The sequence below is a fragment of the Microcaecilia unicolor genome, chromosome 11 (assembly GCF_901765095.1).
Source record: "Microcaecilia unicolor chromosome 11, aMicUni1.1, whole genome shotgun sequence".
Lineage (NCBI taxonomy): Eukaryota > Metazoa > Chordata > Amphibia > Gymnophiona > Siphonopidae > Microcaecilia > Microcaecilia unicolor.
In genome coordinates, this window is record NC_044041.1 from 131,213,192 (window position 1) to 131,229,907 (window position 16,716).

At 44.2% G+C, this 16,716-nt stretch overlaps 1 protein-coding gene across 1 annotated transcript in view; it reads left to right on the top strand.

Moving 5' to 3' along the window:
- KAT5 (lysine acetyltransferase 5) overlaps positions 1–16,243 on the top strand; it is a 319,317-nt gene extending 303,074 nt beyond the window's left edge. Inside the window, exons 12-13 of the mRNA XM_030220227.1 lie at positions 15,704–15,785; positions 15,937–16,243. Of these exons, the coding sequence (XP_030076087.1) occupies positions 15,704–15,785; positions 15,937–16,071 (217 nt within the window). The 3' untranslated portion in view covers positions 16,072–16,243. The remainder of the gene's footprint in view (positions 1–15,703; positions 15,786–15,936) is intronic.
- Positions 16,244–16,716: the final 473 nt, after the last annotated feature.

Here is a 16,716-nt window from a genome sequence, read left to right on the forward strand (position 1 = left end):
AAGAAAAGTAGTTCCTTGTGATTTACCCCTTAAGGATATTGTACAGTATTTTCTCTGTCCCAAAGCGGATGGTTGATGGACCGTGCAACATTTCCTTGGTGCTCTCATATAGCTCTTGTCCCTGCTAGTCTGGGTGTCAGTAGAGCTGGAGGTTTTGTTGCTGAACAGATTTGGCTCCCTTTTGAATTAAGCCTAAAGACATATCTGGAACTGGATGACACTTTGTGGTCCTGAGTCTCCCCACCCCCCCCCCCCCCCCCCACCCCAGTCTTAGTGCTGCAGATTCATTATTGAAGATGGAACTGCCTTTCTATGAGACTGACCTGTTTATTGGCAAGAAATTCTTTATTATACTTTTCCAGTAATTCATGAGGTATCTTCTCCTATGGGTAAGTAATTTGTAGTTTCTCTCTTCTCTGAGGTAGTTTCTCAGTTATGTCTTGCCCCATAAGGGTCATGAAAAAGCGGACTATCTTTGCTTTGATTATTGGGCACTTTTTTCTGTTTTCATTGTTGTCTTTTTGCTGTTACAGCAGCATCTATTTCTTCAGATGCTATCACTTTTTTGTCAGCAGGAAATTCCTTGAGAGTGTGATTACAGGCGGTTGGCCACCTGTGTTCCATATCACCGCAATGCTGCTTAATTGCAGTTGGTCTCATGCTTTCCCCTGCTCTGCATGAGTCAGTTTAGAAAAGTTCCCTTAGGGGTCCCAGTTTGCTGTTGGTAGTGGTACCATAACTGGGTAGCAGTGCTCATATTTGACCTTCAGCTGCATAACAACAAGTCGGCGTCGTGATGTTGGGGCTTCAGTAAGTTCCTTGGGAACTGTGTTTCTTCAGCTTCTTTCAGAGTGTTTCGGTATGCCCTTTGCTAAAGGCAGCCATTGGTTCAGTTTGGGGTTCTCTTCCTGCCTATTTTTCCGTGCCACAAATGGAGGACATGTTTCATGCTATTGCCTGCTGTGCAGGATTCTTTTGTTGGTACATCGTGGAGGTGCTTTGAATTGGGCTGTCTACAGTATTTTAGTACTAGGACACTAGCAAGCTCTTATTGGCTTGTATTTGTATCTGTGAGTGTCAGAGGGCTGAGCAGGGGAATTTTCTTTTCATTCCAGTAGCTCATCTCTGCCTTGACTTCATCTATATATTACAATAACAATTGATGTTCTTACCGGCCTCCTGGATTTGAGTGCATGATGTGCCGCACAGCTTCTTTCGAACCTCGAGGTTCAGTTCTGTTTAGCTAATTCTGTATAGCTCATTCTGTATTTCACTGAAAACTGGCTGTATGTCACATTGGTAGCGCCTAGGTTAATAGCATGGTTCCACAGCCAGCTGAAGTGGGCCTATACATTAAAGGGCATGAGGCAGCTCTGGCAGAACATAGCCCCTTAGGGCAGCTTCACTGCCTGTGCTACATTATGGCTGAGAAGCACGCGCCGGCTTTAATCAGAGGCCATGGTGTGTGCCATCTACATGGCATGTCAGCAGCAAGCAGGACCACCTGTTGCACAGCACAGCATGCCTCAAGTGGTACCAGCCTAGAGAGTGACATGGTAGGGGGAATTTTTTTTTAAATTATGCAGTACTTCTGCGGGTACAGTAAGACATTATGTGGTAGTACTGCGGAAGCGGGGACCACCATTACTTTATCCCCGCGGTAATGGGAATAAAGATCTGGCCCCACCCCACCCTGCTTCCCCGGAGGCTACCTTAACCTCGCCCTGGTGGTCTAATGGCTTCTTTGGGGTAGGAAAGAAACCCACTCTTTCCTGCCACTGCTGTGCCCAGTATGGGCCACCTTTCAAAATGGCACTAAGACTTCAAGCAGAAGTTTCACCAAGGCTGCCATTTGAAGTCTCGGTAGCCATTTTAAAGAAGTAGCAGACGGCGGGCAGCAAGCAGGAAAGAGTGGGCTTCTTTCCTGCCCCAAAGAGGCTACTCAAGGAGGTTAGATTGAGCCAGGAGATGGCGTGAGCAGACTTGAGCAGTTTATACAAGGAGGTTTTGTTTGCATTCTTTTGTTAGGAAGAGATTGGGGGGATCTAAGGGGAGTTGGGTTGGGGTTTGGGGAGTTTTCGAGGGGTCTGTGAAAGGGGGGTTATAGTCAACGTGTTTGTCACTGCTCCAGAGCTTGCTTTGTTATTTGCAATGCTGTAATATAGATTCAGTGCTGCACTATATGCCTTCATTTTGCTTATGATAACAGCAAAGATATTTGTACTGCAAGTTGCAGCTATATGACATAAGTGCATAAGTATTGCCAGACTGGGACAGACTTCTCACTGGTCTTCCTCTCAGCCATCTCTCTCCTCTCCAGTCTGTCCAAAATTCTGCAGCACGACTTATTTTCTGCCAAAATCGTTATACCCACACTAGCCCACTCCTCAAGTCACTTCACTGGCTCCCTGTCCGCTTCCGCATACAACTCAAACTTCTCTTTCTGACCTTTAAATGCATCCATTCTGCAGCTCCCCATTACCTCTCCACTCTCATCTCTCCCTACATTCCTCCCCGTGAACTCTGCTCACTGGACAAATCTCTCTTGTCGTCCCCCTTCTCTTTCACTGCTAACTCCAGACTTCGTTCCTTTCCCTCGCGGAACCTTATTCCTGGAATATTTATTTATTATTTATTTATTTTTAGATCATGTATACCCCGCCTTTTGCCACGGAACACAGTCCCAAAGCGGCTTACAATGACTACGAAGAGAATAGACTTCCTGAGCCTGTATGTCTAGCTCCATCTCTACCTGTTTTTAAATCTATGCTGAAAACCCACCTTTTCACCACTGCTTTTGTCTCCTAGCTACTACTCATTTGCCTCCCCTTGTTCCTTCTCACCCAGTACTTCCCTCGCCCTTAATTGTCTTGTCTTAATTGACTTAATTCTCTTAATTGACTTAATTGTCTTAATTATCTTAATTGGCATCGCCCTTAATTGTCTTGTCTTTCTGTATTACTTTTAGATTGTAAGCTCTATTGAGCAGGGACTGTCTATGTCAGGTGTTCAGCGCTGCGTGCATCTGGTAGCGCTATACAAATGTTAATAATAATAATAATAAAGGTCCATCAAGCCCAGCATCCTGTTTCCAACAGTGGCCAATCCAGGTCACAAATACCTAGCAAGATCCCGAAAATGTTATGCTGCTTATGGCAGAAATAGCAGTGGATTTTCCCCATGTCAATTTAATAATGGTCTATGGACTTTTCCTTTAGGAAGCTGTCCAGACCTTTTTTAAATCCTGCTAAGCTAACCGCCTTTACCACATTCTCTGGCAACGAATTTCAGAGTTTAATTACACGTTGAGTGAATAAACATTTTCTCTGTTTCGTATTAAATTTACTACTTTGTAGCTTCATCGCATGCCCCCTAGTCCTAGTATTTTTGGAAAGAGTAAGCAAACGATTCATGTCTACCCGTTCCACTCCATTCATAATTTTATAGACCTCTATCATATCTTCCCTCAGTCGTCTTTTCTCCAAGCTGAAGAGCCCTAGATGCTTCAGCCTTTCCTCATAGGGAAGTCGTCCCATCCCCTTTATCAGTTTTGTCGCCCTTCTCTGTACCTTTTCTAATTCCACTATATCTTTTTGAGATGCGGTGACCAGAATTGAACACAATATGCGAGGTGCAATTGCACCATGGAGCGATACAAAGTCATAATCATCTTACTCTGTTTATGTTAATCATATTATCACTATTGGTCATTATATCTTACCTGTTTTTATTTTGTGTTATGTAAATCATTCTACAGACCTATCTACCTAATTTCTTACACAGTAATATGTTAAATTAGACCAAACCTCTTACTCTGTTTATGATTATACCTTTTGCAACATAATGTAAGCCACATTGAGCCTGCAAAGAGGTGGGAAAATGTGGGGTAGAAATGTAGCAAATAAATAAATTATAACGTCCTCACTTTTGTTTTCCATTCCTTTCTTAATAATACCTAACATTCTATTTGCTTTCTTAGCCACCGCATCACACTGAGCAGAGGGTTTCAACGTATCATCAACAACGAAGCTGAGATAGATCCCTTTCTTGGTCAGTGACTCCTAACATGGAACCTTGCATTACGTAGCTATAGTTCGGGTTCCTCTTTCCCACATGCAGCACTTTGCACTTGCTCACATTTAGACGCCCAGTCTCATAAGGTCCTCTTGTAATTTTTCACAATCCTCTCGTGATTTAAGAACTTTGTGTTGTCAGCAGATTACTAGTTACTCCCATCTCTAGATTGTTTATAAATGTTAAAAAGCAGCGGTCCCAGCACAGACCCCTGGGGAACCCCATTATCTACCCTTCTCTGTTAACCTTACTCTCTGTTTTCTATCCTTTAACCAGATTTTAATCCACAATAGGACACTACCTCCTATCCCATGACTCTCCAATTTCTTCTGGAGTCTTTCAATGAGGTACTTTGTCAAACGTCTTTTGAAAATCCAGATACACAGTATCAATTGGCTCGCCTTTATCCACATGTTTGTTCACCCCTTCAAAGAAATGTAATAGATTGGTGAGGCAAGATTTCCCTTAACTTAAATCCGTGTTGGCTTTGCCTCATTAATCCATGCTTTTGAATATGCTCTGTAATTTTGTTCTTTATAATAGTCTCTACCATTTTGCCTGACACTGACATCAGGCTCACCTCACCGGTCTATAATTTCCCAGATACCCTCTGGAGCCTTTTAAATATCGGCGTTACATGGGCTACCCTCCAATTTTCTGGTACCACACTTGATTTTAAAGCTAAATTACATATTACTAACAATAGTTCCACCAGTTCATTTTTCAATTCTATCAGTACTCTGGGATGAATACCATCTAGTCCAGTAGATTTGCTATTCTTGATTTGTGAAATTGCCCCTGCCTTCTGCATGCCTGTAGAGCCTGGCTGTCATTGTGCTCCTTTAATCCTGTATGTCCTTTTGTAAGCAGAAACATTGGGGCATACAGGTAGAGGATGATAATGTTTGTTTTGTTGCTTTTTTGACAGCTTTTTTATTTATTTGAAAGCTTCCCATGTCTAGATATATAGCATGAAATAAAATTCAATATTACTAAAACAGCTTAAAACTTATTGTAGCTGGTAGAAACAGCAGTAATAACTCTGCATTTTGTGCTCATTTTTCTACATTGGTCTATAGAATACAGTAATATGTGGCCAAATTTAAGTGAAGATACCCTGTTTCCTGATAAATTCATCTGAATTGTAATTTGCTTTTTGAAGCCTGGTGTTATAAAGATGAAATATATTGTAATTAAATGGAAGTAAAATTAAACTCTCCTTTCATTGGGGCACTTGGAATCATATCTTTACTTCATCTGTTTTGTAGAAGTTTACATTTTAGATACACAAATGGATTATTCTGTTTTGAGCGTGTGTCAAGGACAAGTGGTTTTATAAGTCAAAATAATAAAAATATTTTGTTATTACAGATCTCTCATTTGTTTCAACATAACTAAATGGGCTATAAGCCCCTAATGCAGTATTATGGATTATTTTAACTATACTGGGGTCAATTTTCAAAGCTTTGAGTGGGGAGATGCGGAAAAGAAAATTAAGACTGCAAGGATGGTGAGGGGATGGGGATGGAGAATGCGGGGACAGTGAGGAGATGGAATTAGAAAGTCTGCTTAACTGCGGCCAAGACTGGGAAGAATCTTTGGTTGTAGGAGGGAATGGGGACAAATTTTCATCCCCACATCACTATCTACACTGGCCTTCTGGGTGCCAAAGCCTGAGAAACACTGATCCTCTGCAATTGCATGAGTCACTAGCATAGCAAAGCTTCTGAGACACCAGCATCCTGTGTGGCACGATGTCAGTGGCATTTGATATTTGCAGGACACAGTTTATCCACTGCCAGTCCTCTGGGCATAGTAATTTCAGCAGCATTACTCACCAGCAGGGTATAGCTTCGTCAGCATCAGCCCTTTTTATGGCACAGATGTAGCAGCACTAGCCGCCAATACAGAGCAGCTTCAGCAGCACCAACTGCTTACATAACATAGATTCCTCAGCACCTCCCTTATATAGGATACAGCTTCTCCAGCATTAGCCTGCTGTCTTGGCCAAGTAGTGGCAACAGAATCCAGCTTCTTGGGGCGGCTGTGGCAGTACCCGGCTGCAGGGACCTGCAGCTGTCCTCAGGTGCATGGCTCTCATCTAGCAGCAACCGCTTCAGCGTAAGCCATCTGTATGAATCAGTTGTAATGGCAGCTTTCGGCGAGGATATCCCTCTACAACTGATGCCAGTGCCATGGGATCAGTTTGCTGCACTTCAGTGATGATGGCCTTGCAAAGCATCAGCTCCGTGCCAAGCATTCATTTCCACACGTCTTCGGCATGGCATTGCTTCAGCCCCAGTGTGCAGCTATATGGTATTTTCTCTATAACAGCAGTTGCTTTCATAGTGTTGCTATACCTTCTACAGTCACTGCCATGCTTCTGCAACCTCTGAGGCTGCATCTGTGGTGCGCAACTGTGGCATCAGCAGCCCATGGCGCAGCTGTGGCATTAGCAGCCCCCAGGGTAGTATTGCTTCAGATCCTTTGTCACTTGCATGTCCTGTCTTCAAATGCGGCAGTCACTTTTATCTCGGTTCTTAAACAGCCGCTTCCATGGCACAGCTTCAGCATCAGAGACGTCTGGCATCAGCAGCCACTTTTATGGTATGTGTTAGCATCAACAGCAATTTGGCATAGCTGTGAGGTGGTCTCAACAGGGAGCTCTGCCTCACCATTAGCATCCAGCTTCATGGTTGTCAGTGGTGTCTGCGGGTGGAATTCAACTTGGGCAGACACAGGCTCCATGGTTCCCATGCAGAAACAATCCAGTTGTTCTCAGCTGCATCAACAGGAACATTTGTGACATGGCTATAGTGGCCACTAGTAATCTGCTACAGTGGCGATGCACGAGGACAGAATTTCTTTTTGTCTTTCATGGTGGTTACCAACCATTGTTGATGCAGCTGCAATAGCAGAAAATTCTCTGTCACATATGTGTCAGTAGCAAACTATGTGGCAGGTGCATGGCAGCCAGACCTTGACTATAACTACTACAGTAGATGCTGATATAGCGTGGCAGTATTGGTAGTCTGCTGCAGTGCATATGGCTTTGCCGGTGGCCAGCTTGGAATTTAACCAGAACCAGGATTCAGCTTATTTCATTGCAGCTAGGACATCTGCCTTTATGGTTCATATGCAAGGCACCTTGCTATTTGGTACGTAGAGTGCAGTTCCCAGCTATCTGTCTCAGATATGGCACCTTCCTGGGTAGCACACTTCCACAAGTAGCAGTTGGCAACTAGGTGGCTTGGCTACACAGCCAAAAGTTGCAGTGCCAGTCTGTGTTATTCAGTTCCAGGACACAGGAGTTTTAACACTTGTACTGGCCAGCTTAGAGTTCAACTGTACCAGACAATGGTAGGGTGCGCATCTGTTACCTACTTTCTCAGCTCAGGGCTGCTAGTTGGCCATCTCCATCTCAACAACTTGGGCCATCTTTATTGGCACGGTTGTGCTAAACACTTATTCGGAGCTTCTACTCTGGTCACTTGGGTGCAACAGTACCTCAGGCCACGATTTCATTTTTTGAGCCTACATCTTTTCAGATCTCATGGTGGTCACCTGTAGGCTATATTCTGCGTTCTGCATTTTCTCCATATGTTGGAGCTTGCTGTTAGACAGAGCCTTCTCCTTTCTTCCTCTATGCGGATTATTGCAGAAGTCTAGGAGCTAGAAGGTTCCACTCAATCTCATTTTGGCTCCTTCAACATTCAGCCCTTTGACCTAGTGTTTGTGACCAGCTGGTTGCCTTGCCTATGCTGTCAAGCTCACTAGCATGCTGTCTGAGTTCACCAAGGGCGTTTTCCTATTCCAGTCTCCTGCATAGCACAGGCTCGCCACGCTATCTTTTCTTTGACTTCAGGTCCCTACGACTCTTGACCAGTTCTGTTGGATGCTATAGTTCCGTAGAATTACTGTGTGCTACAGATAGCTCTTTGGCATTATTTCCTCTGAGGAGATTTTTCTTCAGACTGAAGGTCCCCTACTTGGATGTTTTGGTTGGGTCTCTCTAATTATCAAATACATTCTTCCTCCATCAAGGTCTATTACGATCCAGACCAGTACCAGTGCTTTGCTTTGTCTTTGATGCACTAGTTGGAGTTTAGTTTGTTGTCTTCTTCTTGGCCTACCCTACAGGGACACTGCTTTGTCACATCTCAATGGTCTGGACTAGTCTGGTAGGACTTTAAGGAAGGAGAAATTGTGTCTGATATGATAATATCCTTTCCTTTAGGCCCAATCCAGTGAAGAAGCCCACCCTGATTAAATTTCTTAGTCTCTTTCTTGGCAGATCTGATCTGTCTTTTGAAACTTCTTCAGTCAGTTATGTCTCACATACCTCCTGACCCTGTGAAATACCTGTTTCTCTGAAGACAAGCAGGCCAGTTTATTCTCATACGTAGGTGACTTCAACCACGACACCCGGTGGGGAACGCTTTTTTAGTGTACTGTCCCTTTAAGAGCTCATAGCAGCGCACACAGTGCCAGCGTGGGACCATCAGTCTCTTTTCATCCGTGGTAAGGAGAGAACGTGTTGATTGTGACTCAGCACAGCATCTGAGTGCATGGCTTTTTCTCTGTGAGCTTTTGTGCCTTCCCTGCAGGTATTTTTTTGCCCTAATTGATCCTTTTCCTCTGCAGGAAATTTTTCCTTCTTTCCCTTAAAGATGTTAGTTTGTTTTCCCTGTTTTAAGTTTTCTTTATGTTTCTCGGGCTTACAAGGCCCTCTTAAGCCTGAGTGTCGGCCGGGAATTTTTTCCCCTTTTATTTTCTGAGCGATTTGCCTCTTTTTATATCACCATAGAGTCGTTTGATTTGGCCATGGCCATTTTCCCTTCCATATCATCAAAGGTTCCCAGTGGCTTCAAGTGCTGTACTCGGTGCAGTTGGACCATCTCTGAGGCTGACACTCATTCCTGTTGAATTCAGTGTTTGGGGCCAGACCATAACTCTACTAACTGTTTTTTGTTTGTGCATGCAAAAAAGAACGCAGACATCCAGAGAGGCTCCGAAAGAGAAAATGTTTGGAGCCAGGTCAAAATCAACGATGACGACGACAACATCGGTGTCAGCGCTTGCACTGGCATTGGGTGCATCAGTCTCCATGGCTGTTAGGCCCATGTCTGACACTGGAAGTGGGTATGCATCAAACAGGTCCACAGCCGCTCATACAGGTACCCCCTCGACATCAATGGAGGAAGCTTCGCCAGAGCTGAGAGTGGAGCCTGCATCTCGACACTGTTCCAGGCAAGGAATTTGTTCCTCCTACCCTAGGCAGGCTGGGTCTCAACCCTCCCACGAATTCTTAGCTGACGATATGGACCACTTTTGAGTGTCTGAATATCCACGGAGGAGGATTCTGGCATTGCATCAGACTCCTTCCCATCAGAGGAGAGGCAAAAGTCTCCACCTGAGAGTCTCTCCTTTCCAGCTTTTGTGAAGGAGATAGCGGCTGCTAACCCCATTCATTTGGGGACAGAAAGTGACCATCCCACTTCACAAGATCTTCAGGTGAAAAACTGGGAGTCCCCTCTGCCATGTATCGGATCCAGAATTCCCCTGAGTTTGATAAGCCACAGTTGCCTCATCATTCCCTGGTGGTGGAATTCACGCTCAAATGGGCCAGAAGTTCCAGAGACTTTGCTTTGGTGCCCCCAGACAGAGAAGCTCAAACTCTGGACTCATTTGGGTAGAAAATATATCAGGCCTTAATGTTCATATCCCATATCAGCTCTACATGAGCCTCTGCTTGTGGAACCTGGTGCGCAGTATGACTGATTTGGTGGATTCTCTCCCACCGGAGAAGTCTGCAATTCTTTACCAGCTGGCCAAGCTGTACCCTCGACAGTCTAGCTTCCACCAAGGTCATAGCTGCGAAACAATTCTGATGGCTTTCCTCAGTGACCTTCACAAGACTCTTGATTCCAGAAAAATTGTTCTTAGTTTCTCTCGATCTAACTGCAGCATTTGACTTAGTTGATCATGATTTACTGCTTTCTAGGCTACATTCCACTGGCATTTCTAGTACTGTTCTTTTTCGGCTTACCACATTCCTTCCCAACTGCTCTTTACACATCTCCCTGACGCACCTATCTTCCAAATCCTATCCCTTAGGTTGTGGTGTCCCCCAGGGCTCTATCCTGGCCCCCTTCTTTTCAATATTTTCTTTAGCCCCCCCTAGTGCTTTTGATTCAAAATCTTGGTTACCAACCCTTTTTATCTTTTCTTTTCTTTTTTTTTTTTTTCATATTTTTATTAAGGTTTTTCAAGTATAACACAAAACAAACAAAAAAAAAAGTTACAATAATCCATGGCAAAGTTAATAACAAAAATGAAAAGACCTACCCTTTTTAGTGTGCTGTATGCCAGTGACCACCTTCTGTTTTTTGAGACTCCTACTATTAACTCGGCCCTGGTTTCGATTGAATCATGACTATCTGACAACTGCCTTGTTCTCAGCCATACCAAAACTGTCACCTTTTGGATAGCTAGCTCTTCTTCCTCACCTTCTTTCCCCAGTGCTCTGTTTCTCTGGTGTTCCATTTCAGATACTTAGGTATTACACTAGACCAGGAACTCTTTTACATTCCAAATTGCCTCCCTTGCTTAGGCCTGTTTCTTCACTCCACTCTATGGCAATTCAAGGCCGTCAAAACCTATTTATATGCCTCCTCACAAAAGATGGTCCTTTATGCATTCTTGATTTCTCACCTTAACTATTACAGTACCATCTACACAGGACTACCACAATATGCTAAACGTCATCTCCAAACAATCCAAAATACTGCTGCTCAGATCCTCCTACATGCCTCTAGGTTTGACCATATCACAACCCTGTTTATTCAGTTACACTGGTTACCAATCTCTTTTGACATCTAAAATCCTAATCTTAGCTCATAAGGTTATCTATGCATGCCTCCTGTCTTAACCTTTCTTCCTCTCTTGTTTCGTACACTCCTCCTAGAGTCCTCTGTTCGCTTAATGACAGCCGTCCCAGAAATGCCCCTTTTAAAGAGTCCCACCTTGACTACACTCTCCTGCTCCTTCTTCTGGCAGGCCCCTTCCCTACGGAATTCTCTACTTGCTTCAATCCATTTAACATAGTAGGTGCTGGCAGAAAAAGGGGCCACTTTTCTTGAAAAAAAACTCAGCCTCTCTCCCGCCTGGAGTTTTTTTTCAAGAAAAGTGGCCCCTTGTAACCTCCGACCGATGGGTTCTTCAAATAGTCTATCTTGGTTACGCCTTACATTGGTGTCAGAGACCACCAAATTTCCCTCTCTGAGCGTCTTACTTCAGCTCTTTTCACAAGGATGTACTTGCAGAGGAACTCGCTGCTTTTTTAAAGGCCCATGCGGTTGAGCTCATTCCACCAAGGGAAGGGATTCTATTCCAAGTACTTCCTTGTGCCAAAGAAGACCTAAAGACCCTGAACAAATTCCTGGTCAAAGAAGAGTTCAGGATGGCTTCCCTGAGCACCCTTCTCCCAGTGATTCAGGCTCAAGATTGTCTATGCTCTCTGGACTTAAAGGATGCCTACACACTTATCCCAATAATTCCAGGCCACAGGAGGTATCTCAGATTTGGCTGGGAACACATCATTTTCAGTAGCACATGCTGCCATTTGGCCTCGCATCAGCTTCCAGCGTTTTCACCAAATGTCTAGTGGTAGTAACAGTGTCACTATGCAGACTTTGAGACCATGTGTTTCCCTATCTGGACAATTGGCTGTTGAAGAGCACATTGAAGTAACTGTTCTCAGGAGTCCATGCAGAGAACTATTCAGGTGCTAGAGCTACTAGGGTTCATTTTAAACTACCCCAAGTCCAATCTGCTTCTGGTTCAAAAATTAGAATTAATTGGAGTCCTGTTGGACATGCAGCAAGTGCAAGCCTTTTTGCCTATGCCGAGGGTGGAAGCTCTAGTGGCACTTGCCACTTAGATTTGAGCCAGCCAACAGATCACAACTTGGCCGATGTTTTGAAGTTGCTAGGCCACATGGCATGTCACTCCCTTGGCACATCTTCACATGAGAACTGCTCAGTGGACCACAGCTTCCCAATGGGAACCTAGCAGATGACATCCAGGTGACACCGAAGTTGGTTCTATTCCTTCTCTGGTTTGAACCAATTTGACCATGGGACTTCCATTCTATTCCAAATTTCTCAGCCCCAGATACTGTTGACGATGGAGGCATCCCAGATGGGCTTCACACTCTAAGTGCCTGGTTAGCTCAGGAGACAGATCTGCATATCAACCTTCTGGAGCTCCGTGCAATCTGGAACGCTCTAAAGGCTTTCAGAGATTGGCTGTTCAACCAAATTGTGCTCATTCAAATGGACAATCAGGTTGCAATGTATTACACCAACAAGCATAGGGATACCAGATCACACCCTCTGTTCAGGAGGCCATCCAGTTGTGGCAATGGGCTGGCCAGAACAAGATAGTTCTCAGAGCCACATACCTGGCGGGCAATTTAAACAGCCTGGCCAACAGACTGAGTACATAAGTAATGCCACACTGGGAAAAGACCAAGGGTCCATCGAGCCCAGCATCCTGTCCACGACAGCAGCCAATCCAGGCCAAGGGCACCTGGTGAGCTTCCCAAACGTACAAACATTCTATACATGTTATTCCTGGAATTGTGGATTTTTCCCAAGTCCATTTAGTAGCGTTTTATGGACTCGTCCTTTAGGAAACTGTCTAACCCCTTTTTAAACTCTGCCAAGCTAACCGCCTTCACCACGTTCTCCGGCAACGAATTCCAGAGTTTAATTATGCTTTGGGTGAAGAAACATTTTCTCCGATTTGTTTTAAATTTACTAACTACACTGTAGTTTCATCGCATGCCCCCTAGTCCTAGTATTTTTGGAAAGCGTGAACAGACACTTCACATCCACCTGTTCCACTCCACTCATTATTTTATATACCTCTATCATGTCTCCCCTCAGCCATCTCTTCTCCAAGCTGAAAAGCCCTAGCCTCCTTAGTCTTTCTTCATAGGGAAGTCGTCCCATCCCCGCTATCATTTTAGTCGCCCTTCGCTGCACCTTTTCCAGTTCCACTATATCTTTCTTGAGATGCGGCGACCAGAATTGAACACAATACTCAAGGTGTAGGGTAATGCAACCGCACAAGTGGTCACTCAGCATGGGCATTGCCCGCAAGATTTTATGAGTTTGTAGCACCCCTTCAGTGAATCTCTTTGCCACTCCATACAATCACAAAGTTCCTCAGTACTGTTCCAGACTCAGGGCACATGACAGACTAGCATCAGATGCATTCCTTCTCCATTGGGGGAACAGCCTTCTGTATGCACATCTCCCCATCCCTCTCATGGTGAAGACTTTGCAGAAACTCAAGCAAGACCGGGGAATCATGATCTCTTCGTATTGGCCCATGCAAATCTGGTTCCCTTTTCCTCTGGCGTTATCCTCCAAAGAACCTTGAAAATTGGAGTGTTTTCTGACCCTCATAACTATAACAAGGGATCTTTTCTACATTTCACCGCCAGTCTCTGGCCCTCACAGCCATTATGTTGAGAGCGTAGAATTTGCTTCCTTGCATCTTCCAGAGGATGCCTCCAGGGTCTTCCTGGCTTCCAGGAAGATTACACTAAGAGGTGTTATTCTTTCAAATGGAGGAGGTTTGCTGACTGGTGTGAGGGAAAGACCTTAGTTCCTCTTTCTTGCCCTACACAGATCCTGCTTGAATATCTTATGCATCTCTCCAAGTCTTGTCTTAAAACCAACTCCTTAAGGGTTCACCTCAGTACAGTTATTGCTTACCATCACCGTGTAGAGGGTAATCCCATCTCTGGATAGCCTCTAGTTGTTCACTTCATGAGAGATTTGCTTTTGACAAAGTCATGGAACTTCAATGTCGTCCTCACCCAACTGATGAAAGCTCTTTTTGAGCCACTAGAGTCCTGTTCACTGAAGTACTTGAACAGGAAGGTCTTATTTTTGATGGCTGTTACTTCAGCTTGCAGGGTCAGTGAGCTTAAGGCCTTAGTAGTAGATCCACATTACACATAATTTCATCATAACAGAGTAGTTCTTTGCACGCACCCTAAGGTCTTGCCTAAGGTTGAGTTCCATCTGAATCAGTCTTATCGTTCTTCCTACATCCTTTCCCATGCTGCACACCCATCCTACAAAAGCACACTGCACACCTTGGTCTACAAGCAAGCACTGGCCTTTTACCTGGAGCAGACTGGGCTCTACAGACAGTCCACCCAGCGTTTTGTTTCTTTTGATCCCAACAGGATGGGGGGGTCATCATTGGGAAACGCACAATTTCCAGTTGGCTCGCAGATTGCATTTCTTTTACTTATGCCCAGGCTAGGTTAACTCTTGAGGGTCATGCCAAGGCTGCTAATGTGAGAACCACAGCAGTGTCAGTAGCCCACTTGTAATAACCTCTATAGAAGAAATTTGTAAGGCTGCAACGTGGTCTTCAGTCCAGACATTCACATCTTTCTGTTGCCTTGAGTGAGATACTGGAATATGTTTGGGCTCTAGAATCCAACTCCACCCTCCTAGGTCTGTTTTGTTCTGTTTCATTCTGCACTCTCACACAGTTTGTATATAGTTTCAGGTTAATTTACATTTTGAACTCACCATTGCAAGTTCCTATTGTCCTCCTGTTTTCAGTGAGCCTGATATCTACGGATTTCCACATGTGAGAATGAACTGGCCTTCTTGTCCTTGGAGAAAGCGAAGATATTTACCTATGGCAGGTATTCTTCAAAGACAGCAGGCCGTTAATTCTCACATACCTCTCCTTAGAGTTGTCTTGTATAGCTATATTACTATACTGATGGATGGGAAGGCACTTACTCATGCGTGGTGGGAGCGCTGCCACGAGCTCTTAAAGGGATGGTACCCTAAAAAAGTGTTTTGCACCGTAGATGATGTCTCCCACATGTGAGAATTAATGGCCTGCTGTCCTTGCAGAATATCTGCTATGTCAGTGGAGCATGGCTACCATATTGAGCCATGTATGTATACGTTGGTTACTTAGTCTCAACTATTCCTAATTGGCAGCTGAACTACTTATGAGCACCACTGTGTAACTAGTTGAAATAGTGAACAATGCAGGCTTCATGATACTCTTAAACGGCAAATTGCATGGAACTACTTTTCTTTTTTTTCTGTCTCTATCTGCTAGTCAATGGACATAACCCAATGGTCTGTACTGGTCTGGCAGGACTAAAGGAAAGACAATTATCAGGTAAGACATAATTTCTCCTTCCCTTGCAGTGAATACTCAGCCTCACCACAAAGCTGTTGTAGATCAACAACAAATGAGGCCCTAAACGTCTACATTGAAACAGCAATGCTGAGTGTCCCTGACTCTTGTGATCTCTCCATATATACAGAATCCACCCCTGCACCAGTCTCTTTCGTGTGCTGTGATCTGTCAGGCCACAGCACATCCATTACTGCTATTGTTGGAAGGAGGGTGATGGGGCAAGCAGTTCTCTCTTTACTTATATTTCACAGACTGCTGGAAGGAAGAATGTGGGGGATCTGCTGTGTAGTCTGTACCTTGGTGTAAGCCTGTGGGTCTGTTCTAGATCTTGGTACTTTTATTTCACTAACACTTCCACTTCTTTCCTTTCCAGTGAAATCAGTGAAATTACCAGTGTCAAAAAAGAAGATGTTATCTCAACCCTGCAGTATCTCAATCTGATCAATTACTACAAGGTGAGGGTAGGGAGGAGTTAAGCGGTCAGAGTCATGGTTTCAGGCTCCTTTGGTAGATAAAACTGTGCTAGGGATTTTTTTTAATTTACTTTGGATACACACACACTCCGTCTGTCTCTCGCTGATTGATTGGGTTTGTTCCAATTTACAGGGGCAGTACATCTTGACCCTATCAGAGGATATCGTGGAGGGCCACGAGAGAGCCATGCTCAAGAGGATTCTAAGGATTGACTCGAAATGCATGCATTTCACCCCCAAGGACTGGAGCAAGAGGGGCAAGTGGTAGGAGCAGTGGAGTTGCTTAGAGCAGGCACCATCAAAATGCCAGCATTTTACAGGGGCTTTAGTTCCTGATGAATCTGTCCTGCATTCCAAGCAAGCCAGTGGTACCAACAGCAACTGAAAGCCCAGACTAGCTACATATAGGGTAGGATATGTCACCTATGGGCATGACTGCAATTAAAGAAACGTCTTGTGAAATGTGGTTTTCTTCTTTCAACTGCTGGACTACTGCCCTTTCTGATAGTGCCCAATAGATCTGGCACACACATTTCTTATTCTGAGCCCCTGAAACTCCTCTACTTTTCTCCCAAGGAGGCAGGCAGCGGGCACCTCTTCCTGCATCTGATGGAAGCACAGCTATGTTGCATTTAAGATTCACAAGTCAATGATGGTGGACGTTTAACGTTTTACTGCTGAAATTAGGCTGCACAACGTGAGGGGTTTTAAAGAATGGGAGCAACATGGTAAGTTTGCTTAGTCTGATTAAAGTGTGGGAGAAGTTTTATCTAAATTTACTTTTATTTATTTGTTTAGAACCTGCCATCTCATTGCTTCTAAGCAAGTTATAAAAAATATTTAAAAAACAAAATTTGTAAAACAAAATAAATGACATATGTTTAAAACAAACAACCATGCAGAGTTAAAGCAA